At 38.9% G+C, this 27434-nt stretch overlaps 1 protein-coding gene across 1 annotated transcript; it reads right to left on the reverse strand.

Moving 5' to 3' along the window:
- On the reverse strand, nucleotides 1-24514 carry LOC143855467 (uncharacterized). Its single transcript, XM_077365582.1, has 8 exons — nucleotides 24041-24514; nucleotides 1799-1975; nucleotides 1645-1728; nucleotides 1440-1541; nucleotides 780-1354; nucleotides 617-704; nucleotides 436-532; nucleotides 1-320 (listed from the first exon to the last, which is right to left on the reverse strand). Exons 1-5 carry the CDS (start codon nucleotides 24512-24514, stop codon nucleotides 905-907), a joined length of 1287 nt encoding a protein of 428 aa, XP_077221697.1. The 3' UTR covers nucleotides 1-320; nucleotides 436-532; nucleotides 617-704; nucleotides 780-904.
- Between the last annotated feature and the right edge of the window lie 2920 nt (nucleotides 24515-27434).

Here is a 27434-nt window from a genome sequence, read left to right on the forward strand (position 1 = left end):
TTATGTATAGCCGTTCAAAGTATCGTATCTATAAAACAATCCATACAAGCTAAGGATTTTATATACATTGAAATATAACCAAGGAAAGTGGGACCCGAACTCACCAATGGTACAACATCTCTATAGTAGATCTGCTCTCGCAAGGAGTTGAAGATATAGAACTTCTCATCCACCATATCGAGGACCAGGAGAATCCAATGGTTAGGGACATGCAGCGGGAATAAGACTCTTTTTAGGGTATCCGGCGGGTAGTCGTTTAATCGTTTCACATACTTCATAAGACTATCTCCGCCAGTGTAGTCTTTGCTAGTTAGACAATCCTAAAAACATAATACAAGAGAAGTTAATGGAGTGACGAAAACAAATTCAAACCTTGTGAACAACCACCTATAAAAAATAACTTGTGATTGGGAATGAAAAACTATCTATTCTTACATAGAGGAAGGTAGTAATGGCCACACAGGCTCTTTCTCCAGGCTTTCTTTTATTTTTCGTCCCGAACGTTTAGATATTCGGCGTATACATTCATAATCTACGTAAAATAACATATAAAGATTTGAGACAAATATCGATGGTGAAAGAATTCAGCTTTAGCATAAATAACCAAATTATTTACCGGAGAACTTAACCACTCAATGGGGTTGTTAAGGATAACCAAGTCCTCGGCACACAGGAAGTCGTCGTTGACCTGTATAACTCGTTCGCTGGAAAACACCTGATAGTTTAGGATTTACAAAGGCTAGATAACTATATTGGAAAAGGGCTTCAATCCAATTTACCTTGGGGGAAGCGCAAGAAGCTTTGGGAGCAACCGATGGCATTGCGGGTCTGCCACCAGCAATGCTTTATCATTGACCTTCTTAGTCCCGAAAGCCGTATACGGCGAAGTAGTATGTTTAGAGGGTTAACTTTTCCTCAAACGCAGCCTCACTCCTCTCTCAATACTCCAAATCACTTTTGCCACAGGTTTCAGTGGACTGTCGGGGATGGAAATGACATTCCGTTTTATTTCCTCCTCCAACGAATCGTGGCTAGGGATGACTACCACCCCTCCGTCATCCCGTCCCATCATCTCCCCCTTTCCTTCATCCTGCGATTCGGCCACCCCTCCGTCATCCCCTTCCATCATCTCCCCCTTTCCTTCATCCTGTGATTCGGCCTCCATTCCACCCGAGGCAATGATCCTCTTAAGCTCGGCTATTTCATTTTCATGTCGTACTGACCTCCTTTCAAGGTCTCTAACCCTCTCCACTAACAAATCAAAATCAGCCTTGCTTATAGACACATGGTCTTCCTTCACTTCCCTATCAACATCTCTTTTTCTCCCTGTCCTCCCCTTAAAAGGTATGCTCCTCTAAAAAGTGGAAATGGAAAATTATTAACATATCACTCAGAGAATGTACTATATATTAATTGAATATAGACTTAAAATTCAGTACCTTACGTAACATATCACTCAGAGACGCTATCGTTTCTTTCTCTAAAATCCGAATGTCTTGGAGGCATTCCTCAACTGTTGGGGTGGTCGCAGAAGCTTCTTTCTTATAAATGTATCAACAATAGAGAAAATGTATCAACAATACAGAAAATTTAGATAACTTGAATATAACGACCCTATGCAAGAAAGAGAGTCATTTTCGTTACCTCTCCCATCACAGTATCAGCCTCATCTGCCGTGAAAGATAGCAGGCCCTCTTCTCGAGGAAGAGGTAGTAGGCACCTCACAACCTGAAATCAAATAGTTAATCTCGGTTACAAGAAGTGAGTACTAGGGGAGTACAGAAGCTCTAGGTCTTACCTGGGTCTTCTTTAGCCTCCCATCACGGATCTGTCTGATAAAGGCTGCATGGTCAGTCCGCCGTGTATCGATCCCTGTGATCCACTTTAATAGGTGTGGATGTGCATCTGGTGCTGAAGGTGCCCACAAGGTAGTATGCTCAAAGAGCCACACCAGGAATGAAGACAGACAGTCAGCCTTTAGAGAAGAAAAAACCAAACTTACAAAAGAGTAATCATGTATATAATATATGTACTCTTCACCTGTAGCACAATAGCGCATCCGGTGTGTGGACCCCGATCCGAAGAGGTAGAGAGGTGAGGGAGCTAGTCCCCACACCATCCTCTGGATCATCCACGTGAATGGAGAGCTCTGCCAAGGAACTCTCGAAACAGATGCCACCCTCATAGCATAGCACGAGTGGCGATATAAAAAGAAAGAGATATGTCTCGATCAGGAGCCAAAGCTCGAAACCGAGACATACCTAAAATAAACTCAGAGTCGCCATCCATGGATATACCATGGAACTCTAAAATCAAATCCTCTGTGCAATGGATAACCAGAAATATATATGGGTTCGTGCCTGGTTACGAATGGGGAAGGTCTGAGAGCACCCCCAATTCGTCCGAGTGCAAGCACTTGGTCTCTTATGCCATTTTCATCAACTTCAAAGAAGTTTAGGTAAAAATCATGTGAAATGGGAACAATCCTCAGGAATCGTCTACCTAAGCATGCATTTCATGGGGATAAAGATAATAAACACATATAAAATAAAATAAAAGATGTGTCACCTAAGCATAGCTAGGTTATGAGTGACAAGCCTAATGGGTGTCTAAATTCTGATGTGCAAACACATGCAAGCTATAACTAAAGGTATAGGATCAGTACGATAAAGTAAGAAAACACATCAAATCCTACAACAACAATACAACAAATCCTAAGACTCTAAATTATTAGCCCGAATCCTCGGATGGTCTGGTATTCATCCAAAGAAGCCTACGTATCCCCGCCTCCACGAGAATCAAGGCAACGTAGTTCTTCGCGCCTATTCTAAGCTAGGATGCCTAAGACACTGTGGACCCCGATCCTGAGAGGACGAGTGCGGCGAGGGACGCGAGGTCCCCACAGCAATCCTCTAAGATCTCCACAATGTGAAGGAGAGCTCTGCCAAGGAACTCTCGAAACGGATGCCACCCTCACAGCATAGCACGAGTGGCGATACAAAACGAATAAGATACATCCTGATCAGGAGCCAGGGCTCGAAACCGAGATGTACCTAAAAGGAACTCAGAGTCGCCATCCATGGATAGGCCATGGAACCCTAAAATCAAATCCTCTGTGCAATGGATAACCAGAAATATATATGGGTTCGTGCCTGGTTACGAATGGGGAAGGTCTGAGAGCACCCCCAATTCGCCCGAGTGCAAGCACTTGGTCTCTTATGCCATTTTCATTAATTCCAAAGAAGTTTGAGTAAAAATCATGTGAAATGGGAACAATCCTCAGGAATCGTCTACCTAAGCATGCATTTCCTGAGAATGGAGAAATAAACACGTAAAATGAAATGAAAAATGTGTCACCTAAGCAAAGCTAGGTTATGAGTGACATGCCTAATGGGTGTCTAAGTTTCTGGTGGACACGCACATGCAAGCTACAACCAAAGGTATAGTATCAGTACAAGAAAGTAAGAAAACATATCAAAACATGAGACACAAATCTATGCTATGTATGACGGGACAAGACAAGTCCTAACTCTAATGCAGGACTGGACTCGGACCAGAATGGCCATCCATCCTAGCTGCGCTACGTATCCCGGCCTCGGGAAGAATCGGAGCCCACGTAGTTCGATGCCCTATTCTAAATTATGATGCCTAAGACATCTAGCCCTCTATCCTAGACTCGATCTAAAAGACCGAACCAGTTATTAAAGCTTCTTGTATGATTATTAAAATTCCAGTGAATTGTGGATTTTAGGACACCCTATATGCCCTAACTAATGCAAGTTGATTAGCCTTAGGCTAATGCAGGTGGTTCCTACAATCCTATGTGTAACTAGGCTGTGCAACCTAATGAAAACCACGGGCTGACTATATGCCTAGTCTAGCCATCGGTTCGACTAAATGTCTAACCGATCGACTCGAGGCCTCCTAACTCTAGGGACACTCACACGACAGGACATACCATATCAATACAAATCAAGACAAACTCCTAACTCTAGAACACAACCTAAACAGCTAGGACATACTCCTAACTCTAGAGGAAGATCTTTTTGAAAATGGTTTGAATATTTTTGTAACTTTGAAAGATTTAAAATTTTTATTTTTAAAGGTTTGGCTGGACTTGGGATGTGGATCCCAAGCTGCACTACGTACCTCGTGGAAGAGGATCAAGCCAACGTAGTTCGGAACAAACTCTCCTAATTACTGATTCTAAAACACTCAACACTTTAGGCTTTTTAAGGTTTTTCAGTTGTTTTTCATATTTTTAAAGTTTTTCAAAAGTTTTTAAAGTAAAGAGTTTTCACCCTTTTGGTCAAAGACCTAAGGGAAAACACAAAGCAAAACCCTAGGACCAAACCTTAGGGCAAATAGGGGAAACCCCTAAACAAGGCAAACTAGACTATCGATGACAACAAAAATGATCTATGATCTCAAAAAGCAAAGCTATAATGAGACTGGGCTAGTCTCCAAAGAAGAAGAAATGACAACAAGACTATGGAGAAACTCCTTACTAACAGCACTCAAGAAGACAAATGAGCCACAGGCTCTCTAATACTACAACTTAAAGGAGGAATGAGTCAAAGACTCCCAAATAACACCAACGGAAGAACCAACGAGTCAAAGACTCCCTGGTAATATCACAAAAGAACAAATGAGTCAAAGACTCTCTAAAAGAAATGGAAACATGAGTCAAAGACTCCAATAACACCAACTAAAGGATAGATGAGTCAAAGACTCTCTAAAAGAGATGAAAATACGAGTCAAAGACTCTACTAACACCAACTAAAGGATATATGAGTCAAAGACTCTCTAAAGGAAAAGAAACACGAGTCAAAGACTCCACTAACACCAACTAAAGGATAAATGAGTCAAAGACTCTCTAAAGGAAATGAAAACACGAGTCAAATCAGATAATATAAGATTGAAAATCTGTGATCAAGATGAAATGAGATAGCATAAGATTGCTTTCAACGGATGGATCATGAATGACTAATCCTATGAGATCTTTGGAAATGAATGGGATTTACATCCTAACCCCAAAGGAAAAATTTTTTAATCTTCGCACATTTTATCAGTGTTACCTGAAGGCATCAACCCTAACCCTAATCTAGCGGAGTGGAGAAAGGATCTCGACTCATGACTTTGTTTGTGTACCTAGGACCGATCGTAGCCATTGGAAGATGGACTACGGCCTAATCTAGACACAAATGGGTAGGATATCCTAAACTAGGCTCACACACGTGATGCACATGTGTTCGTATACTACATGCATGTGTGGGTTAATCTAGGGGTAAGGCCAAGAGTTCCCTTAGCGCGAATCCATGTTCGATATACTGTACCAGTGTCCGGCGTATCAGTACGTGAACAAGAGATCCGTTTACGTACCATAAAGGTACTAGGCTAAGGGTGGAATGCTTCTCTAGCACAGAGGCACCAGGTGATGAAATCCCAGTCAACCATGCTAGATAACACTCCGGGTTCCTAAAATAGGACGTGTGTGCATGTGAGATGCAGGGGTTTAGATGCAAGTGATGTAAGTGTGTGCAATAAGTTCGCGCAATCTATGATACCTTCAGGTTTTGTTAGATTAAGTTTGAGTAAATGTGATTTTATCAATGGATTTTATCAATTTTAATTTCGAATGTTGAAAATCACTTGGTAGTAATTAATTTCAAATTTTCAATGGATTGTATCAATTTTAAGCATATGAATGATTTTACAAGTGAAATTATTGCAAACGAATTCGAAATGAGTTGAAATTTCTACAGCAGCAAGATGGGAATGTATGTAGCTTAATAGATGAGTTTTGCAGATTTTTACATTAAATTCATATTTAATCTTGATTTAACAATTAAATGACCAGATTGCCAAATTAACACAGAAACTACAAGAAATAGACATATAAATTCTATGAAATTTCTACAGAAATAAGATATCAATAAAATGAGCATGCGGTGAGAATTTCATAAATTATAAAGACTATTTACTACCGATTTCGGATTTTACAATTTTCAGACCAGATTAAGAATTAACACTACATCCCATATGAAAACAAATCCAAATCACTCGAAACTTTTACAGTAACAAGAAATATGGAAGATAAGACTACTGTAAAAAGTTTAAGAATTTTAAGGGTGATTTGATGTCAGTAACAAGTCTCACAAAATCTGATAATTTTCAAAGAAAGCATTAAATAATATACCAAATAAACTCCAAAAATCCTTAAAAATTCATGGTAAAATGAATCAGTACCATATTAATTTCCCACGAAATTGCATTAAATTTGGAATCTGTTTGGTATATAATTTAATTTTTCTTCGTCAAAAGATGTTTTTTTGAAGAGTTTTCTATTTTTAAAACACAATTTGCGGAAAAAATCAGAAAAATTTGGAAAAATACAGAAATATTTTGAGAAAAATGCACCTACCTGTGGTGAAGATCTTGCCGCCGCCGATCCGATCCGCCGTCTTTCGCTTTCTCTTAGAGGGAAGGATTGGGAGGTGATTGGGAGAGATAATGGAAGAAGAATATAGGGAAAGGGATTGGAGGGAGTGATTGGAAGAGATAATGGAAGAGAAAAAGATAATGGAAGATAAATCTCTCCTTTTCTCCTCCTTTTTATGGATGGGAAGGAAGATATATATAGGGAGAGAAAGAGAGAGAGAGAGATGTGTTGGTGGAGAGCTCATCATGTTGTCCCTCTTAGTGGAGAATCCATCATCATTCTTCTTAGTGGAGGGCCCATCATGTTTCTTAGTGGAGAATCCATCATCATTCTTCTTAGTGGAGGGCCCATCATGTTTCTTAGTGGAGAATCCATCATCATTCTTCTTAGTGGAGGGCCCATCATGTTTCTTAGTGGAGAATCCATCATCATTCTTCTTAGTGGAGGGCCCATCATGTTTCTTAGTGGAGAATCCATCATCATTGTTCTTAGTGGAGGGCCCATCATGTTTCTTTAGTGGAGAATCCATCATTATTGTTCTTCATAAGAGGCCTCACAAGAGGCCCTACTGAGGCCCCACAATGTGGGCCCCACAACGCGGGCCCCACAACGTGGGCCCCACAATGTGGGCCCTCGGTTGATTCGAATTTTAAACAAATGTTCAATGCGGGCCCACCAAACGGGTCCAAATTCTCCATCTCTTGGATTCTTATGAATAATCTCTCTCAACCTCTCACGGAAAAATGCGAAACATGGCGAAAATGATCGGATGGGGTTTCTCCCAAGCATAGCGAACTTGGGTCCGGTCAAAATGGGGTGTCTACAGATGCCCCTCTTTGGCAGAGCGTGTGTAACACGCGAATGGAAAAGCTGAACAGACGACACATTTTGACTGACCCGAAAGCAAAGCAAATTTTTGGGTTTTCAGTTTTAAAACGATATTCACAAAGATAAAACTCTACCAACAATAGGGAGATAGCCTCTCACCGACTCTTAACTTGGCAACTAAGACATCTCAAAGAGATAGTCTCTCCCTAATACTCATGACTCGACTAATTAATAAAAAACGAACGAACGATTACAAAAACACAAACATTTTTTCTTTTTCTTTTTTTTTATATATCAGGCTAAGCCAAAGTACACATAACAATTGCTCAAAGAGCACAAACCAAACAAACAAACCAATCACTTCAATTACTCAAAGAGCTTTCATTTTTTTTTCTTAGAAACCACGTTGCAATTTGTCTAAGACAAGCACAAACTCAAACACTTAAAGAGTTTTTCCTTTTTTGAAACCTGCAAAAATAGGCCAAAGACCAATGTATTGAAACTCGTCCAAAACAAGTTCAAAACCAAACACTCAAAGAGTTTTTCCTTTTTAGAAACCTGCAAAAATAGGCCAAAGACCAATGTATTGAAACTCGTCCAAAACAAGTTCAAAACCAAACACTCAAAGAGTTTTTCCTTTTTAGAAACCTGCAAAAATAGGCCAAAGACCAATGTATTGAAACTCGTCCAAAACAAGTTCAAAACCAAACACTCAAAGAGTTTTTTTTTTTTTTTTTAAATCATGCCGATCAGTCAAAGACTCGACCAATTATTAGGGTAATCGAATATTCAAGCTAAACTCAAACTTCTAATACCCGAGGCGAGACTAAGTCTCAAGCCCAGCGATAGTTATACAGATCATTGCTGAAAATAAATCTGTGTAACTATCCGAGTAACTCTGACTCCTCTCTTTCAAGGTAGCGAATCACTCCGGATCATGCGGTTCTGCTAAACGTTCCACGTAAATCCAAATTCGTAGGTCCTGCTAAACAGTCCCCTACAAACCTCTTCGCAGATACACATGACTCCTAACACGTTAGGAAGCTGCACATTGCGGGACGATGATTAGGTAAGTCACCACTTGACATTACACTACTAATCATCTGGGTACTAAGTACCAGAGGCGAGACTAAGTCTCAAGCCTAGCGATAGTTATACAGATCATTACTGAAAATAAATCTGTTTAACTATCCGAGTAACTCTGACTCCTCTCTTTCAAGGTAGCGAATCACTCTGGATCACGCGGTTCTGCTAAACAGTTCCACATAAACCCAAATTCGTAGGTCCTGCTAAACAGTCCCCTACAAACCTCTTCGCAGATACACATGACTCCTAACTCGTTAAGAAGCTGCACATTGCGGAACGATGATTAGGTAAGTCACTACTTGACATTACACTACTAATCATCGGGGTACTAAATACCCGGGAGAAGGAAGAAAAGACCAATCCGTGTAACACAGGATCGGAAATATTTTCCTTATTAAAACATTTCAAAAAGACCAAACCGTGTAACACAGGTTCGATAATTTCCATCTCTATTAAAATCTTTCAAAAGGACCAAACCGTGTAACACAGGTTCGGTAATTTCTATCTCTGTTAAAAACTTTCAAAACGACCAAACTGTGTAACACAGGTTCGGTAATTTCAAACTCTGTTAAAATCTTTCAAAAAGACCAAACCGCGTAACGCAAGTTCGGTAATTTCAAACTCTGTTAAAATCTTTCAAAAGGAATGAAGAATTTACCATCTTTGATCGATTTCACTAATGGGCCAGTCATCTCTTACCAAGAATAACTAGGAGCGCATGATCTTTGCTGAAAGCAAAACTCAAATAGATTGATGAGATTTTCAGGTGCTGACTCTCTTTAACAGGTGAGAAGCATTTTGATGAGGTTTGAAGGATGCAGGAGTAGATTTTATACTCCGCTGGGAATTAAAGTTTCTGAAACTGACTCCAAAAGAAACAATTGGATCAAGGAATTCAACTCAAAGAGCATGTTCAAGCTTCTCTGCTTTCTATTTGCTAAGAATAGATATCCCAGTTATCATTGTGTAATATCTTTTATGACGTAAGTCATAAAAGATGCCCCTAGTATGATGTGCTTCCATGACAAAGTCTTAAGAAGGCAAAAGCAAGGTAAGTAGAAAAAATTTGAGTTTGCATGGGTTCTTTCTTTGGTATAGTGGTAAAACCATCTCCACAAAGGCTGAATGTAAGAATTCTTCATTTTGCTCAGTGCTTGAGGCTTTGATGTTTCAGGCAGGTCTGAATAACAAATCTCTTGCCCTTCTTTGATTCTTAAACCAGGATCTACTTTGAATTTTCTTTTCACTTTGGAAGGTATACACCCATTCTCTCCAGTGCCAAACACTTTTGATTCTAAAAGAAAAACAATGATAAACCAGAAACAGACTTCTGATGACTCTTTCAAAGAAGACTTACAATATTCAAGGGACTTGACTAAATTTTGATTCACCCTTAGATAAAATGTGTTATTTTGTTATGGTAAGGTTAGCCACTCTTAGAGCACTCTCAAAAACTATGTCAAGATGACCTAATTTCCTCCATCGGGATCTCCGTCATGGTTGTTACCCCTTTCGGATTGCTCGGTTTTAATGCCCCTAGTTTAAAAAGGTGTCAAAATAAGTCTCGCTGACACTACTCGGATTCCAGGATTCTGCCCTGTGCAGAGGTGGCTTCTCCGTCTCCCTGATTTCTCTCTTCAAAAGAAGTCATAACTTTTGCTTTCCAAGCTTTCAGTCTGAAAGACCACTTATCTCAACTTTTGCTTGTACTCAAACTTGGGAATTCTACGTAACTGAGGAACTCCTTCTGCTTCTATTCAACTCAACTATTCATGGGAAGTCTTTGCCCTTGACTGGATTACCTCTTCAAGTTTTCAATCCAGCAGACCACTACCCTGACTTTTTGCATAAGCTAACTCTTTTGGCTGTTAACTTAGCAAATGTATATCTCTAGGCCGCCCTTTCGGGTTTTCAACCTAGTGGGTCTTCAGACTCTCATTCTTTTCTTTCTGTTTTTCTTTTCATTCGCCTCGAACCTTTGCTTGTTTCACCAGAAGGACTTTCTAGGTGGGCTTGGGTTCGAAAGGGTTGAATACCTAAGGTTCTAAAGATTTGAACCGAATCTGGTCTAGCCAGACTACCTACGTACCCCAAAGATGGAGGATCAGATCTGCGTAGTTCGCTTTGGGATTTTTCAAAGAATGGTTTAGCATTTAGCTTCAAAATTTTCAAAGGGGATTTTATCCCAAGGTTTGACCGAACTTGAATTAATCAAGTTGCCTACGTACCCCTGAAGAGGTGGGGATCAGGTCCGACGTAGTTCGGGTGCATAAATGCCCCGGGTTTATAATGTGTTTGAAAAGAAGTTGTTTTAATTTTGCTTTTGGCCCAAAGGGTTTACAAATGGATTTTAAAACATTAGGATTTTGGCTATAAAAGCTCAAACGATCAAGGATGGCCTCCTGATGTATTTGATGTACAAGCCCTTTTGTTTAAGGTTCAAAGCCTTTGAAATTTTATTTTTTTTTTTTTTTTTTTGAGGAGTCTGGTGGTTTTCTGGCAAAACTTCAACCACTGTGCTCCACTCCCGTCTCAAAGATCTTGAATTTATGCTCAAGATTCCACAACTCTGTCTGAAAATCTTCTCTCAATATCTCATCAGCTCCACAGGATGCCTGACGCTTATCTCTTTAAAATTTTATTCCTCAACTGGATGTCTAAAGCAGATGAAGTCTTGCTTTGATCAACGACAGGGCATTCCCCTGGTTTATCCTTATAGGATCAAGCAAAACTACCTCAAACCCCTCTAAACAGGTTTATCAATTCTTTGCGCTCCTTAGGAGATAAAGTTTTTCCAATCCATCCATCCCGAGTTTCGGATTTCGATACCACTATCAATGGCTTTGATTTCTTCTTTAAGTGGCTATGCTCGACGCTCTTCCTCTCGTTCGACCATCTTTCAGATCTCGAGGTGAATTTCGTCTGCATTCTCATCCGAGAAGGGGGTCTTTAGTTATTTAAACATTAAATCCAAGAGTGAATCATAGAGTATCAAAGATACGAAATCAACAATTTTATTGAATTGAAGACTGTAAGTACATTGATGATTTCTGACACACCTCAATGGGCTCTTCATCAGTTCTGACTCCATATAAGAAAGATTGACAGACATGACTTCTTTTTTTTTTTTTTTTAACATCTACGTAACTGAACTTTTTCAACTTAGAGAGAAGAAAGTTGATGTACGCTCAATGAAAGACAAATCTAAAGATACAGGACACTTCTTCAAAAGTAGTGAACTGACACTGAAAGCTTATAGGTGATACACCTTTCCTCATGATAATGATAACTATAAAGTTCAATCCCGGAGTAGAAATCCCAGAAAAGGCAACTCCACAAGGTCTAGGTTAAATGGGGGCAACAAAAGGCTTATGTTGACAATGTGGGTAAAGCAATAGATTGCCTGGATCAAGTATGATTTTGGATATGGTCAGTCTTTTGAAAGAATGGTCTTTCGCTAAACATAGACTCTTGACTTGGAAGCACACATACTAGATCAATAGTCATGGGATAAAGATTCTGAACAAATAGAGAAAAGAGTAATCTTGAAATACACCAAAGGGTATTTTATTCTGAAAATCAAAGAAATATTGTCTATGAAGGTCAAGGAAAAATAGACAGTGATAATATGACCTACATCAACAGGGTTTCAATGAATTCTCAATCCACACCTTGAAGTCTTATTTGAGTATAACTGCTCTTCTTTTTGGGAATGAAAGAGTCAGGAACGATAAACATCCCTAATCAAAATAAATTTCGATCTCAGCAATGATCATGCACTCAAAGAATACAGGTAAGATCAAACTTTCCCATTAATGATTTCGATATGATCCAAGGGTAAAAGATATATGATAGGTAAACATGGATCAATGAAAAATCAATGGTTCAGATAATAGACCATGGCCATAAGAATGACAAAAGTAGGGTCAAAGACCAGATCTAAAATCTGAATGATGGATATCAACAACTGTACGATCAATATGATCAGAAATGGTAGATCATGGTCATAAGGATAGCAAACGAGCTATCGGCCAGATCTCAAGACAAAACGGGTAAGGATCTAATCCTACTGAATGATGTATACATGAGAATCAAGACAAGGCAGACTGACTCCAAAGGATAGCAATCATGCTCAACATGTGTTGCGAAAAATTCGGCAGCACAACAGCTATACAAGGAGGTCAAGGTCCTGACTAAGTAAACTGACTCTAAAGGGTAGCCGTCATGCTCAAAATGTTCTGGATAAAATCCGGCAGCATAACGACTATACAAGGGATCACCCTAGCTCAATCGAAAGGTATGAATAACGGTTACTAGAGAAGGGTGATCAACAGATGGACTAACCAAAGGTGAGAATATACAACAATGGGTCAAACCCTATAATCAACAGATCAAGGGCTAAACCCGGCCAAGGTAATGGCGGTCAAAATCCACTGACTAGATCTAGATCTAAATTCGGAATGGATATAACCGACTGAAAGGAATAAGGAATCTCTGACTAAGAGGAGAACCATAATATACATAATCAGTATATATAAGTAAATACACATACACACAAATCCTAACCAGGGGCACCAGCCCTAATTCTAATCTAACGGAGTCAAGGAAGTCTCGACTCAAGACAGACTGATGAGTGTACTAGGACCGTGTTGTAGCCACACAAGGTGAGCTACCCTAGTCTACAGATGGGACAAGGCTCCTAACTCTAGGCTTCACATGCGTGAGCAACACATGTTCGACCCTTATATGAATGCAATATACTTATATAAACACGGGTACTTCCTAATTGGGTTTCACTAGGCCAGTAAGTATATACATAATATATATAAAACAAAGTAGGGCTCCGGACTCAATCTAATGGGTACTATGCGTATGAAACATACTTAATATGCTGCAGCGCTGGCGCATAGCTTGGAAATAGATTCAACAGTACCATCAGGATGTAATAACATCCCAGTCAGGCACGCATTGAATCTATCCCATGGAGCCAATAATGAAAAACAATGAAAAATAATAATAATAAAAAATAAAAAATATGACAATGCATGATGTGCAGTGTGTGAATCCTTTGTTTTAATTACGCACCTACCTGGTGCCCCTGGATTCTAACGATAGAGTTCCCATTTAAAATGATTTTAGCTCAAATTTCTCCAAAGTTAATAAAAATGGCATTTTTAAAGAGTTAGGCAATGTTTCAAGAACTCCCCAGCAGAGTCGCCAGCCTGTGGACCCCGATCCTGAGAGGACGAGTGCGGCGAGGGACGCGAGGTCCCCACAGCAATCCTCTAAGATCTCCACAATGTGAAGGAGAGCTCTGCCAAGGAACTCTCGAAACGGATGCCACCCTCACAGCATAGCACGAGTGGCGATACAAAACGAATAAGATACATCCTGATCAGGAGCCAGGGCTCGAAACCGAGATGTACCTAAAAGGAACTCAGAGTCGCCATCCATGGATAGGCCATGGAACCCTAAAATCAAATCCTCTGTGCAATGGATAACCAGAAATATATATGGGTTCGTGCCTGGTTACGAATGGGGAAGGTCTGAGAGCACCCCCAATTCGCCCGAGTGCAAGCACTTGGTCTCTTATGCCATTTTCATTAATTCCAAAGAAGTTTGAGTAAAAATCATGTGAAATGGGAACAATCCTCAGGAATCGTCTACCTAAGCATGCATTTCCTGAGAATGGAGAAATAAACACGTAAAATGAAATGAAAAATGTGTCACCTAAGCAAAGCTAGGTTATGAGTGACATGCCTAATGGGTGTCTAAGTTTCTGGTGGACACGCACATGCAAGCTACAACCAAAGGTATAGTATCAGTACAAGAAAGTAAGAAAACATATCAAAACATGAGACACAAATCTATGCTATGTATGACGGGACAAGACAAGTCCTAACTCTAATGCAGGACTGGACTCGGACCAGAATGGCCATCCATCCTAGCTGCGCTACGTATCCCGGCCTCGGGAAGAATCGGAGCCCACGTAGTTCGATGCCCTATTCTAAATTATGATGCCTAAGACATCTAGCCCTCTATCCTAGACTCGATCTAAAAGACCGAACCAGTTATTAAAGCTTCTTGTATGATTATTAAAATTCCAGTGAATTGTGGATTTTAGGACACCCTATATGCCCTAACTAATGCAAGTTGATTAGCCTTAGGCTAATGCAGGTGGTTCCTACAATCCTATGTGTAACTAGGCTGTGCAACCTAATGAAAACCACGGGCTGACTATATGCCTAGTCTAGCCATCGGTTCGACTAAATGTCTAACCGATCGACTCGAGGCCTCCTAACTCTAGGGACACTCACACGACAGGACATACCATATCAATACAAATCAAGACAAACTCCTAACTCTAGAACACAACCTAAACAGCTAGGACATACTCCTAACTCTAGAGGAAGATCTTTTTGAAAATGGTTTGAATATTTTTGTAACTTTGAAAGATTTAAAATTTTTATTTTTAAAGGTTTGGCTGGACTTGGGATGTGGATCCCAAGCTGCACTACGTACCTCGTGGAAGAGGATCAAGCCAACGTAGTTCGGAACAAACTCTCCTAATTACTGATTCTAAAACACTCAACACTTTAGGCTTTTTAAGGTTTTTCAGTTGTTTTTCATATTTTTAAAGTTTTTCAAAAGTTTTTAAAGTAAAGAGTTTTCACCCTTTTGGTCAAAGACCTAAGGGAAAACACAAAGCAAAACCCTAGGACCAAACCTTAGGGCAAATAGGGGAAACCCCTAAACAAGGCAAACTAGACTATCGATGACAACAAAAATGATCTATGATCTCAAAAAGCAAAGCTATAATGAGACTGGGCTAGTCTCCAAAGAAGAAGAAATGACAACAAGACTATGGAGAAACTCCTTACTAACAGCACTCAAGAAGACAAATGAGCCACAGGCTCTCTAATACTACAACTTAAAGGAGGAATGAGTCAAAGACTCCCAAATAACACCAACGGAAGAACCAACGAGTCAAAGACTCCCTGGTAATATCACAAAAGAACAAATGAGTCAAAGACTCTCTAAAAGAAATGGAAACATGAGTCAAAGACTCCAATAACACCAACTAAAGGATAGATGAGTCAAAGACTCTCTAAAAGAGATGAAAATACGAGTCAAAGACTCTACTAACACCAACTAAAGGATATATGAGTCAAAGACTCTCTAAAGGAAAAGAAACACGAGTCAAAGACTCCACTAACACCAACTAAAGGATAAATGAGTCAAAGACTCTCTAAAGGAAATGAAAACACGAGTCAAATCAGATAATATAAGATTGAAAATCTGTGATCAAGATGAAATGAGATAGCATAAGATTGCTTTCAACGGATGGATCATGAATGACTAATCCTATGAGATCTTTGGAAATGAATGGGATTTACATCCTAACCCCAAAGGAAAAAATTTTTAATCTTCGCACATTTTATCAGTGTTACCTGAAGGCATCAACCCTAACCCTAATCTAGCGGAGTGGAGAAAGGATCTCGACTCATGACTTTGTTTGTGTACCTAGGACCGATCGTAGCCATTGGAAGATGGACTACGGCCTAATCTAGACACAAATGGGTAGGATATCCTAAACTAGGCTCACACACGTGATGCACATGTGTTCGTATACTACATGCATGTGTGGGTTAATCTAGGGGTAAGGCCAAGAGTTCCCTTAGCGCGAATCCATGTTCGATATACTGTACCAGTGTCCGGCGTATCAGTACGTGAACAAGAGATCCGTTTACGTACCATAAAGGTACTAGGCTAAGGGTGGAATGCTTCTCTAGCACAGAGGCACCAGGTGATGAAATCCCAGTCAACCATGCTAGATAACACTCCGGGTTCCTAAAATAGGACGTGTGTGCATGTGAGATGCAGGGGTTTAGATGCAAGTGATGTAAGTGTGTGCAATAAGTTCGCGCAATCTATGATACCTTCAGGTTTTGTTAGATTAAGTTTGAGTAAATGTGATTTTATCAATGGATTTTATCAATTTTAATTTCGAATGTTGAAAATCACTTGGTAGTAATTAATTTCAAATTTTCAATGGATTGTATCAATTTTAAGCATATGAATGATTTTACAAGTGAAATTATTGCAAACGAATTCGAAATGAGTTGAAATTTCTACAGCAGCAAGATGGGAATGTATGTAGCTTAATAGATGAGTTTTGCAGATTTTTACATTAAATTCATATTTAATCTTGATTTAACAATTAAATGACCAGATTGCCAAATTAACACAGAAACTACAAGAAATAGACATATAAATTCTATGAAATTTCTACAGAAATAAGATATCAATAAAATGAGCATGCGGTGAGAATTTCATAAATTATAAAGACTATTTACTACCGATTTCGGATTTTACAATTTTCAGACCAGATTAAGAATTAACACTACATCCCATATGAAAACAAATCCAAATCACTCGAAACTTTTACAGTAACAAGAAATATGGAAGATAAGACTACTGTAAAAATTTTAAGAATTTTAAGGGTGATTTGATGTCAGTAACAAGTCTCACAAAATCTGATAATTTTCAAAGAAAGCATTAAATAATATACCAAATAAACTCCAAAAATCCTTAAAAATTCATGGTAAAATGAATCAGTACCATATTAATTTCCCACGAAATTGCATTAAATTTGGAATCTGTTTGGTATATAATTTAATTTTTCTTCGTCAAAAGATGTTTTTTTGAAGAGTTTTCTATTTTTAAAACACAATTTGCGGAAAAAATCAGAAAAATTTGGAAAAATACAGAAATATTTTGAGAAAAATGCACCTACCTGTGGTGAAGATCTTGCCGCCGCCGATCCGATCCGCCGTCTTTCGCTTTCTCTTAGAGGGAAGGATTGGGAGGTGATTGGGAGAGATAATGGAAGAAGAATATAGGGAAAGGGATTGGAGGGAGTGATTGGAAGAGATAATGGAAGAGAAAAAGATAATGGAAGATAAATCTCTCCTTTTCTCCTCCTTTTTATGGATGGGAAGGAAGATATATATAGGGAGAGAAAGAGAGAGAGAGAGATGTGTTGGTGGAGAGCTCATCATGTTGTCCCTCTTAGTGGAGAATCCATCATCATTCTTCTTAGTGGAGGGCCCATCATGTTTCTTAGTGGAGAATCCATCATCATTCTTCTTAGTGGAGGGCCCATCATGTTTCTTAGTGGAGAATCCATCATCATTCTTCTTAGTGGAGGGCCCATCATGTTTCTTAGTGGAGAATCCATCATCATTCTTCTTAGTGGAGGGCCCATCATGTTTCTTAGTGGAGAATCCATCATCATTGTTCTTAGTGGAGGGCCCATCATGTTTCTTTAGTGGAGAATCCATCATTATTGTTCTTCATAAGAGGCCTCACAAGAGGCCCTACTGAGGCCCCACAATGTGGGCCCCACAACGCGGGCCCCACAACGTGGGCCCCACAATGTGGGCCCTCGGTTGATTCGAATTTTAAACAAATGTTCAATGCGGGCCCACCAAACGGGTCCAAATTCTCCATCTCTTGGATTCTTATGAATAATCTCTCTCAACCTCTCACGGAAAAATGCGAAACATGGCGAAAATGATCGGATGGGGTTTCTCCCAAGCATAGCGAACTTGGGTCCGGTCAAAATGGGGTGTCTACAGACACCTAGACCTCTATCCTAGACTCGATCTAAAAGACCGGACCAGTTATTAAAGCTTCTTGTACGATTATTTAAATTCCAGTGAATTGTGGATTTTAGGACACCCTATATGCCCTAACTAAATGCAGGTGGTTCCTACAACCTATGTGTAACTAGGCTGCACTTCCTAAGGAAAACCAAGGGTGGACTACCGTATCCTACTCTAGTCATCACTCGGCGATGTGGATCGCCGACTGACCGGACGGAGGCGCTCCTATAACTCTAGGACAGACCCCTAACTCTAAAACAAGCACACAGCAAACAATCAATCAAACAACCTATCAAAAGAAAAACCCTAACTCTAAAACTCTCTATCTAGGAGAAACTCCTAACTCTAGAGGAAGATCTTTTGAAAAACAAGATTTTAAAGGTTTTTGAAGAAGGTTTAAAACATTTATTTACAAAGTAGTTTGGCTGGACTTGGGATGTAAATCCCAAGCTGCACTACGTACCTCGGAAGAGGATCAAGCCAACGTAGTTCGAAACGAACTCTCTACCTATCAAACACTTACAGCAAATCAACCATTTTTTATGTTTTAAGTTTCTAATGTTTTTGAGATTTTTAATGATTTCAATGTTTATGGATTTTAAAATTTCTGATGTTTTCACCCTTTTGGTCAAAGACCGGAGGGAATATACAAAATAACACCCTAGGGACAAACCCTAGGGTGAATAAGGGAAACTATGCTCTAATAATACCGTTATAAGAGTAAATGAGTCAAAGACTCTCTAATAACAGCACAAAGGAAGCAACCGAGTCAAAGACTCTCTAATAAAAGCAACTTAGAGGATAAATGAGCCAAAGACTCTCTAATAAGAGCAACTGGAGGATAAATGAGTCAAAGACTCTCTAATAAGAGCAACTGATAACACTGAAAATGAAATAACGGAGTCAAAGACTCTCTAATGATACTGCAAAAGGAAAGGCGAGTCAAAGACTCTCTAATAAATCCAACTGAAAGAACAAATGAGTCAAAGACTCTCTAAGAAAACTGCGAAAGAGATAAATGAGTCAAAGACTCTCTAATAACATCACCAAAGGAATAAACGAGCTAAAGATTCTCTGAAAGAAATGGAAACACGATTCAAAGACTCTCTAAGAGAGATGAAAACACGAGTCAAAGACTCCACTGACAACAACTAAAGGATATACGAGTCAAAGACTCTCTAAGAAATGAAAACACGAGTCAAAGACTCCAATGACAACAACTAAAGGATATACGAGTCAAAGAATCTCTAAGAGATGGAAACACGAGTCAAAGACTCCAAAAACACCGACTAAAGGATATACGAGTCAAAGACTCTCTAAGAGATGGAAACACGAGTCAAAGACTCCAAAAACACCGACTAAAGGATAAATGAGTCAAAGACTCTCTAAGAGATGGAAACACGAGTCAAAGACTCCACTGACAACAACTAAAGGATACACGAGTCAAAGACTATCTAATAACACTATATTAAAGACAAATGAGTCAAAGACTCTCCTATAACACCACCTAAAAGGCAAATGAGTCAAAGACTCTCTAATGACACCATCTAAAGGATGAATGAGTCAAAGACTCTCTAATCAAGGGCTAACTCCTATGCGAATGAACTATCGAATAAGGAGAAGCTCACAAGTAAAAAGGAATAAGAATTTGTGCACATTTGGCAGAGGTAAAACACCCAGCCGGGCCGGACAACTACTTAGCCCTAGGGTGCAACAAATGTGCGCCCAGTACCCCATAAGGGTAGGAGTATGAAGCCAAGCCGAGTAGGGTGTTCTCCTAAAAACCAAACGATGCACAAAGAGGAGGTTTAGCAAGAGAATGAGACCGGGCGGGTCTAAAAGGAATAAGAGACCTTATGCATATTTGGCAAAGGTAAAACACCCAGCCGGGCCGGACAGCTACCTAGCCCTAGGGTGCAACAAATGTGCAACCCAATACCCATAAGGGTAGGGGTATGAGGCCAAGCCGAGTAGGGTGTTCTCCCAAAACCAAACGGCGCACAAAGAGGAGGTTTAGCAAGAGAATGAGACCGGACGGGTCTCCTAAACACACACAAAGACGGGCTCTAAGCAACCTTATCATTGCCCCCAAGGGGTAAGCAAGGCTAAGACAACTAATTGACCAAATTGGTCTCTAATTAACAGAGGTACAAATTGAGGTGCAATCTCAGAGAGGATTCTACAAATGAGGCTTGCCTCCAAAGGAGGATTGCCTAACGAGACAGAGTATGTCTCCTAGTACAGGTTCTATTATCTAAAGAAGTCTAGAAGACTACGCTAGTCCACTAAGAGAGTAGAAAAGAATTACTAGGCAATCTCAAATTCAAATTCAAATTCAAATAGCATGATAAACAACATTAATTAGCCCAGACCAGCCGCTAGGTAGCCTAATGAAGTAAAAACAATATCAAACACTTCAAAACCAACCACAAACCCCAATACGGGGACTCCAATGAAATCAGATGATGCCAAAGTAATCATCTGATTTCCTACACATATAATATTTCTACAAACCGCCTTGAAATCAGACGATATTCGTGTCAAGGACATCGAATAGTGCAAATCGTCTGATTTCTTTCTTCAATTAAACAATTTATTTAAAATAAAAATTAATTAGCCCAGACCAGCCGCTGGGTAGCCTAATGAAGTAAAAACAATATCAAAAACTTCAAAACCAACCACAAACCCCAATACGGGGACTCCAATGAAATCAGATGATGCCAAAGTAATCATCTGATTTCCTACACATATAATATTTCTACAAACCGCCTTGAAATCAGACGATATTCGTGTTAAGGACATCGAATAGTGCAAATCGTCTGATTTCTTTCTTCAATTAAACAATTTATTTAAAATAAAAATGAATGAGTATGATAAGCTTTGAGATAATCTCACATGAATACCATTTATTACCGTCTTCAAACCCTAACTCAAAGCTTAGTACCAAAGAAGAATATTAAAAAATTTAACAGATTATACAAATGCATCAAATGATATTTCTGATTTTTATAAATTTTGATGCATAACAGGGGGCATATCTGAAAGGCTGGGCAGGCTTACTAAACAAAAGAGGGGAACGCTACTTGGATTGAGCGAGTCCCCTAAAGATGGGCTTGGGCTATCGCCTTCATCGCCCACTATCAGGCGGAAATTGTCACACTGCGGCCTTTGATGCTCCCGCAAATTAGAGGTAGCTGGTGAATAACATGATTCGAATTAAAATTTTGAGAAGAAGGGTCTGATCTGCCACGCAAAGAAACCTATCACGGGGCAGATGGGGCTCTGCCTGGACAGATATAAATGCTCAGAGATTTCCAGCTCAGGCGGAGAAGATGAAATGCCCCCCCCCCCCGAGACTTGAGTCAAATTCAACCTCTAGTGGGGATAATCACACTGGGGACAACCTTTTAGATTACAGTGGAATAAGAGAACTGGGTTTCTTCTTCAATTATTGCATTGATAATAAGCACTAACAACACGGCATGGAATACCTCAACTCTTTTCTAATGCGGAAAATGCTGGAAAATCATAAGCAGTAACTAAGGTTAGCTGCCCAGAATTCTTTAGATGAACCTCCATGCTTATAAGAGATTAGAACCTATTCATCAATCCCAAATAAAGTTGTGCAGCACCCAGTATACACTAATAAGATTTTACACTCTAAAATCTCTAAGGTTAACTGCCTTGAAAAAAAAAGAAATATTAATGCTTAACAAGATAACTCAGACCTGCAGGTATGCATAGCTATGTGGGAATGAGAAATATTGTCATTTGCAAAAAACCTTATCACAAAAAACACTCAGCAAGAATGCATAATAAGAGTACTCGATAGATTCTTAAAAATCATCATTTTAATGCGAGTCTCTGAACTAAATACGTTGGTAATGTTTTCAAAAGGAGAAGGCAAACCGAAACATGCAATTATTCTAATATGAATGGGTCCCGTTAAAGGAACATCAGCAATACCTTCTTTCATTTGCAATCCTTATGCAGCTCCTAGAAAAGTGGTTAAACTGATATCACATTGGAGTGAATAGACATGAGCATATACACATTATACAGCAAACCAAGATTATGCAAGCACCACCTGAATTGATCCTCTAAAAAAAAACTCGGAAGTTTATCAATCAGATAACATTGAGTCCACTTGAATAGTCTAAGTACATACAAATCCAACAATACAAGCAAATCTATTTCCCACCAATTAGTACAAGCAAATCTTCTCCTAGGCTTAACAGGAAAATAATCATCACAGTGCCATTACGTGCAAAAGGCTGAACTACTTACCAAAATAAAAGCCAAATCAGGAACTACACAGTGCTAAAACAAAAGCCCAATTCTTGAACTGAAATAGTGCAAACTAGCTAAATTATTAGTGGATATGTTGATCTTGCATGGATTACACAGCCCACATCTGATTCATTTTTAAATCAAAGTGAACAGAAGATGTCAAAGTATCCATGACTTCTTAACTCATTACAGATCACAAAATTTACATGCTAGAATCAAGCTGGAATCAAATTCAACTCTAGATAAAAACAAAGACAATATACAACAATCAAAGCATGAAGGCATAACAAGAAATAGACTCGGATGTAACTAAATGAAGCCATAGAATGTTATAACGAGTTATCATCACACAACATACATACAAAAATTGGTTTAAAATGAAGTATAATATAGAAAAGAGATGAAGATCACCTTTTGTTACCAAGTTATCTCAATTTCTTCCCAAAATTGATGAATATTTCCTTGCAAGTACTTGAACTATGAGGATTTGCAAAAAACTTTTTCAAAGCTTCAAATCAATCAGATCTCAACTTGATATGAATAGATCAGAGAAGGAAGAAATTTCGGTTCGAGAATTAATTCTACTAGAGCAGATATTTAAAGAAAAAAAAATCTGATCTGCTGATGGAATTAGATTTTCAGATCTGAGAATTTGGTAGGAATCCGGCATAATCCGACGAAGAAGATGATCAGATAAGAGAAGAGAAATGCAGAGGGTTAGGGTTCGGTCTAAAATGCATGAGATAAAGGTGAAGAAAAACACAGATCTGATGTTTAGAAGAAAATTAGAGGAAAATTGGAAGAATATACTGACCGGAGTTTCGGCCGGAGCCTGAGCCGGAGGAACGATCGGAGAAGCTGAGATTGATCTCTCTGAGATTTTAAAAGATAACGAAGAATATGGAAGTGGATAGATCTTGTGAATAACAAAGGAGAAAAACAAATATGAAGGAGATCAGAGCTCGGAGCTCGGCCGGAGGATTGCCAGAGATGTTGAAGATTACCGGAGCAATGGATGCGGCCGGAAGAAGAAGGATTGGCCGGAATCCTACGGATCTGGCCGGAGAAGAAGGATTGGATGGTGGATCCGGTGGATCTACAGAGGAGGAGGATCGAAGAAAATGGAGTTGCCGGAGGAGGAAGTGGATCGGAGAGGAGGAAGACTGCCTGAGGTGGAAGAAGGCCGGAGAAGGATCGGAGATCCGATCGGAAAAAAAAAAAGAAATACCCAAATTTCCCTCTTTCCCTTTCTCTCTTCTCTCTCAGATTTCTGCGAAATTTCCGGCTGTGAACAGTGTTCTCCCTTTTTTCTGATTTTTTTCGTATATATAAAGAGAAGGCTGCTGATAATGGCACTACTGTTATTGATAAGGCGCGCGAATTAATAATCGCACCCTTCCCGCTTTGTCGTATTAGCGAAAGGAAAAAAATCGGAATTTCACACTTCAAAGGTCCACCCCCTCTTCGGATAATCCACCCCCCTTACAGCTTTAAACTACGACATTGATTCAATCCGTTTGCTGATCAAACGAGCTCGGATTCCAACGAAATTTTACGGGGACCTATGGGGGACTCTAACCTAGCTTAGGGTGCAATTTGGGATCCTAGCTCCGATTGGATGGGGCTTCGCACAAACACAGTGATCTTGGGTCCGGTTAAAATGGGGTGTCTACACAGTGATATATCTTGTCTTCCCGTTTTTCGAATATGAATCCAATGAGTCTACCAAGAAGTCGTACACAGGGTATGCCCAAGCAATTCTTCCCACGGTCTCTGCTCCTAAGTAAGGGAAGAGGCAGGATTTTGTCCTGTGATCCACAGGGTCAGCTCGGGCAAAAAGCACACAGCAGCACAGAAGCAGCAACAAATGTCTCACTGTTGCGTGGACGGATGCAATCTCATCCGATCTCGACTCCGCCCTTATAACATCTGCAATCTCACTAAATCTCGCCCAAGCACCGGAAAACCTCCAACCTTCGACCTCCTCTGTCGAATCCCAGTCTATTCGTATTCTATCTCCTACCAAGCTTAGGCTCAATGCCAATGCTAAATCCCTTACCTCAAAGGGGAGTAATATGCCACCTATTTGAAATGCCCTTGACTTGGGTATCCAACATCGCACGAGGACGGTCAAAATTGCCTTGTGCAATTTCAGACCTTCCAAATTAAGCAAGGCCCCAAATGGGCCACACTCTAGCATATCGGTATGTGCTTTCCTCAAGTCAAGGGACCTGAAGAATTCGTCAAACTTAGAGGGGCAGCATCTCGACGTAGCATAAGACGCCTGCAAAACAAACCATTATTAGATATATACAACATTTTTAAAAATACAAGGCTTAAAAGAATAACGGAGGCATTACCATGGTTTGATGAGATGATCACTAGGGGGAAAAGATGGAATCAAATCCACTAAATCAGATTTCGACCTGTTGAAACAGAATGTGGTGAAAAAAAAGTTAACAACTGCTTTAAACCAACTGATTTCTCAAATATTAAGGGTTTAAACCAATGATTTCTCATAAATTATTGGTTTAAACCATTGTTTTTCAAAACTTAGGGGCTGATTTCCGAAAAAGGAGTTTAAACAAATGATTTGTCATAAATTATTGATTTAAACCATATATTATTCAAGATTTAGAGTTTAAACCAATAAGGTGTGAGAAATTATTGGTTTAAACCATATATTTTCGATTGTATTGTATCGCAGGGCTTAAACTATAGATTTCTGAAAATTATTAGGGCTTAAACCATAGAGTTCTGAAAAATTATTAGGGCTTAAACCAAACGTTAGGTCATTAAACCATACATTTTTAAAAAATTATGGGTTTAAACCAAACTTCAGGGCTTTAAACCATAGATTTAGTAAACAATTAGGGGTTTAAACCAACCTTTACTGCTTTAAACCAAAGATTTTGTACAAAATTAGGGGTTTAAACCAAACCTTTAGGGCTTTAAACCATAGATTTAGTAAAACATTATGGGTTTAAACCAACCTTTAGGGCTTTAAACCATAGATTTAGTAAAACATTAGGTGTTTAAACCAACCTTTAGGGCTTTAAACCATAGATTTAGTAAAACATTAGGAGTTTAAACCAACCTTTAGGGCTTTAAACCATAGATTTAGTAAAACATTAGGAGTTTAAACCAACCTTTAGGGCTTTAAACCATAGATTTAGTAAAAAATTAGGGGTTTAAACCAACCTTTAAGGCTTTAAACCATAAATTTAGTAAAACATTAGGGGTTTAAACGAACATTTAGGGGTTTAAACAAAAGATTTAGTACAAAATTAGGGGTTTAAACCAACCTTTAGGGCTTTAAACCATAGATTTAGTAAAACATTATGGGTTTAAACCAACCTTTAGGGCTTTAAACCATAGATTTAGTAAAACATTAGGAGTTTAAACCAACCTTTAGGGCTTTAAACCATAGATTTAGTAAAAAATTAGGGGTTTAAACCAACCTTTAAGGCTTTAAACCATAAATTTAGTAAAACATTAGGGGTTTAAACGAACATTTAGGGGTTTAAACCAAAGATTTAGTACAAAATTAGGGGTTTAAACCAACCTTTAGGGCTTTAAACCATAGATTTAGTAAAACATTATGGGTTTAAACCAACCTTTAGGGCTTTAAACAATAGATTTAGTAAAACATTAGGGGTTTAAACCAACCTTTAGGGCTTTAAACCAAAGATTTAGTAAATAATTAGGGGTTTAAACCAACCTTTAGGGCTTTAAACCATATATTTAGTAAAAACTTAGGGGTTTAAACCAACCTTTAGGACTTTAAACCATAGATTTAGTAACACATTAGGGGTTTAAACTAACCTTTAGGGCTTTAAACCATAGATTTAGTAACACATTAGGGGTTTAAAGCAACCTTTAGGGCTTTAAACCATAGATTTAGTACAAAATTAGGGGTTTAAACCAACCTTTAGGGCTTTAAACCATAGATTTAGTAAAAAATTAGGGGTTTTGAGAAAACTGATTTTCAAACTGATTTTTGTTTTCAAAACCCCTAATTTTTTGTTTCCCTAAAATCCTAAAAATTTGGTTTCCCTAAAATCCTAATTTTTGGTTTCCCTAATTTTTCAAAACCCTAAAATCCCAAAAAAACAACTGAGAGGGAGAGAGTACCAACCTATGAGAGAGGGAGAGCGACAGGGTGCCGTTGAGAGAGAGGGCCGTCGAGAGGTCGAGAGAGAGGGTGCCGTGCCGTCGACGAAGAGGGCCGGAGAGAGAGAGGGTACCGTCGAGAGAGAGGGCCGTCGAGAGGTCGAGAGAGAGGGCCGTCGAGAGGTCGAGAGAGAGGGTGCCGTGCCGTCGACGGAGAGTGCAGGAGAGAGAGAGAGTAAAGAGAGAGAAAGGACGGAGAGAGAGGCCGGAGAGAAAGGCCGGTGATTGCGACAGAGAGAGAGAGAGAGAGAGAGAGAGAGGTGAAAATATCTTTGTGAAAATATCTTTTTACTCATTCCCAAAGTAAATAAATAAATTCAACTGAGGGGTACTTTGATCTTAAAACACCCAAACAACTCACTATCACTCTATATTAGTCATTTTCAAATCTCCCCTCTGGACACGTCATTATCATAATAAAGACCTTTTTTTTGGTCATTTTCTCTTTTTAGAATTAAAGTTAAATTTTAATGATTTTAACAAAATCAGACCAGATTGATACTGTTACAAAATAACATATAGCAAACATGTTCAAAATCACTCCAAATTATCACTACAATATGCCCACTGTAAGTTCAAACGACAATAGAAATTTCACACATTATCTCTGAAATTTACTATTTTAAATATATTTATTTATGTTCTGTCCGATTTAAAGGTAAATCATAATAAATATCAAAACATGTACAACAAATCCAAAACAAATCACAATATGAGTTTTATACGCCAATTCATCTTACTACAAAATTGCAGCTTCCGAGGAGTTCCTTTGATGGTATCGCCTTCATACATGTGAAAATAAGTAATTTTTATTAAACAATTCGAGTAAATATAATAAATAAACTCAAAATATTTTGGAAACTTTTGTATGATATTTAAATATTAAAATACTACTAAGAATAAAATTTCGTCCAATTTTGAATTGTTTTGATACATGAATGGATTTT

The sequence above is a fragment of the Tasmannia lanceolata genome, unplaced genomic scaffold (genome assembly GCF_043159265.1).
Source record: "Tasmannia lanceolata isolate RefF3 unplaced genomic scaffold, GAP_Taslan_0.1 ptg000021l, whole genome shotgun sequence".
In the NCBI taxonomy this organism is placed as follows: domain Eukaryota; kingdom Viridiplantae; phylum Streptophyta; class Magnoliopsida; order Canellales; family Winteraceae; genus Tasmannia; species Tasmannia lanceolata.